At 36.1% G+C, this 2,400-nt stretch overlaps 1 protein-coding gene across 1 annotated transcript; it reads right to left on the bottom strand.

Moving 5' to 3' along the window:
* Positions 1–700: 700 nt before the first annotated feature.
* On the bottom strand, positions 701–1,816 carry ND-PDSW (NADH dehydrogenase (ubiquinone) PDSW subunit). Its single transcript, XM_017612481.1, has 4 exons — positions 1,711–1,816; positions 1,563–1,650; positions 1,077–1,352; positions 701–1,004 (listed from the first exon to the last, which is right to left on the bottom strand). Exons 2-4 carry the CDS (start codon positions 1,642–1,644, stop codon positions 859–861), a joined length of 504 nt encoding a protein of 167 aa, XP_017467970.1. The 5' UTR covers positions 1,645–1,650; positions 1,711–1,816; the 3' UTR covers positions 701–858.
* Positions 1,817–2,400: the final 584 nt, after the last annotated feature.

The following is a 2,400-nucleotide window of genomic DNA, read 5'->3' as shown; positions in this document are numbered from 1 at the left end:
AATAGCCAAGGGCTAACATTGGACTGTGTTGAAATGTCGTTGTCTAAAGTGTTTGAAGTAAGCTCACTTAGCTCTTTCGCGTGCGAAATCGTTGAATTCTTTGCGCATATTAGACTTCGATCCAAAACAGGTTTGGCTAATGCATAGGTGCTTCAGTTCTATGAGCTATTTCGTAGACGCTTGCATGGCAGCACAATGATCCCTCTTAGCGCCAAGGACAAAAACGCACGAAAAGCGATGGTTCACGGCCAGGTGCACTAGCTAAGGTCAAAAAATGAGTATATGGCAAAAAAAGTCTGAGGAATTCAATACCTGGACTCGCGAACTTAAAAAATACTTAAAAAAAAACTTGAAATTCATTCTTAAAGAATAAACGTGGAAATTTTTATATATTCAGGAAATGCGTTTTACTATAATGTAGTATTTGTTTTTATAAAATTCTTGCAAACCATTTTTGCCATCTCGCGCAATGTTGTCAAAGGGCGGATTGATGGCGAGTGCGCTTCTTCTGATTTTAATACTAAAAACTGTTAAATTAATTCCATTTTAGCGCCAACTGTTTTTCACGACAATCCTTAGTTCGTTAAAGGGCCGGTATCGTTCCTATTGAGTTTTGTTGATGTTAAGAAAAAATCTAGCCATTTCACATGCATACATAATATATATATAATATATATAATACATAAAAAAAAAAACATAATTTAGTCTTAAAAGTAGCATGCTCATTTAATTAATTCATCAAGTATCAGCTCTAGTTTCAATTCAATCTACAAGTTACCATTTACAGATGGTTATATCAACTTAAATAGTTAATATAAATTGGATCCAAATTTTTCCCATGTTATTGTAGCGGCAGGGTTACTCTTCTTCGGCAACAGAGTTTGCTGGCGATTCTTCCGATTTCATACCACTGCCAACAGGTCCATGGCGACGCTCCCAGATCAAACGATGCTTTTGTTTCATATATGCACTTTTAGCATTAGCGTAGCCTCCTAAATCGCCATCTGTAACGAGGCAAAAACAAATCCAAGCATAACGATATATACACATACATATGTTACACAGTGACCACTCACATTTAATAAACCAATTTTCAGCAGCCTTTTCGTATTGCTCCAAAATTGGCTTGCATTTTTTCATGTGATCGGGTGCTTCATACAAAATACAATCTTCAAAGCGTTGGCGTAAGATTGATAGAATTTCATTTTCCACCATTCGATCGCGTCGGAATTGTTGGTCAGCTTCAAAGCGGCAAACAGCATCATCAGTGTAGCATTCATCTATTGTTGGTACTCGACGAAAGCTTTGGTGGTACCACGCTTGTTTCTTTTGATTTGGTTCCACAATCGACTCTGCGAAATAGAAGTCAAACTAGCATTATTTAAAATGTAAACAAACCATTGTACGTAGTGTTTAGGTGCGGTTGAGGTTATGTTATTATGTAATGAAGCGGTCCGGAAACGTAATAATAACACTGGCAATTGGTTTCTCAGTTTACATAGTTTAACTTTTTCCGCCACCCCGTAGACTTTAACTCCTGAGCATTGAATTAGGCCACTTACCTCTGAACCATGTAACTGGCCCATCGATGATGTTGTGAACCGACTGGGAAAACCTTTCCATGGGACTGCGTGGCTCTGGCATTGTTTGCTACAAGTGATAAAAATAAAAAATGGGCTGACTGAAAGAGAATAAGCAAATGTTTATTACTTATTGCTAAAACACAAAATATCACAAAGAATTATGCACTACAAACGGCTGCTGTTTTTAAGTGGGAACAGTAGAAATGGAAAAATATCGATGGCTCTATCGATGGTTTTTGACTATCGAAAACATCGATGGTTTTGTAAGCACTATCGATAGTTTTCACTCATACATACAATATTCAGTAAAAGTATGTTCACATATAAATATTACCTGAATCAAAGCTCGTTTTTAATCACCCCGTTTACACAGGCAAATTCTCCAATTCTCCGATTATTAGCCGTCAAATTTTTTGTGCTTCTTATTCTTACATCTCAAGGAAAGGTTATGTTTCTTCTCTGTGCCACCGTGATCACTTTGTTCTGCTATATAAAGCAATTTAAATATGTTTTAACTTGATATTTTATTAAATATACCTTCACAAACCTCTTTTCCTTGCTAGCGTCAAGTTTTGTTCACTTTTACATTTGGCATTTATCCTCTTCTTCGCAAAAATAAACGACAAAAGCACGAAAAGTTATCAGTTAAATCTGAGATTATTTTATAATTACAGAATAACAAGAGACGAATTTTTCTAATTACAGATTAGGGAGTTAAGCTCGAAAATGAGGATAATCTAGTTATATGTGAACCTAGTATAAGGGGAAAAGCCGGTGGTACCTGTTTCATCTTGTAAATCGGAAGGGACATTTAGCA

The sequence above is a fragment of the Rhagoletis zephyria genome, unplaced genomic scaffold (assembly GCF_001687245.7).
Source record: "Rhagoletis zephyria isolate East Lansing unplaced genomic scaffold, Rhagoletis_zephyria_1.1 Rzeph_scaffold_00015, whole genome shotgun sequence".
Taxonomy (NCBI): domain Eukaryota; kingdom Metazoa; phylum Arthropoda; class Insecta; order Diptera; family Tephritidae; genus Rhagoletis; species Rhagoletis zephyria.
Note: the sequence above shows the minus strand (reverse complement) of the source record. Positions and strands in the feature narration are given on the sequence as shown.

What these genes read in the sequence shown, in the direction of transcription:
- ND-PDSW (XM_017612481.1), bottom strand. Translation starts at nt 1,644, where the DNA reads ATGCCAGAGCCACGCAGTCCCATGGAAAGGTTTTCCCAGTCGGTTCAC. An exon ending in GCCAGTTACATGGTTCAGAG is followed by an intron (nt 1,353 to 1,562) that starts GTAAGTGGCCTA and finishes TCTATTTCGCAG; the next exon opens with AGTCGATTGTGGAACCAAAT. An exon ending in TGAAAATTGGTTTATTAAAT is followed by an intron (nt 1,005 to 1,076) that starts GTGAGTGGTCAC and finishes GCCTCGTTACAG; the next exon opens with ATGGCGATTTAGGAGGCTAC.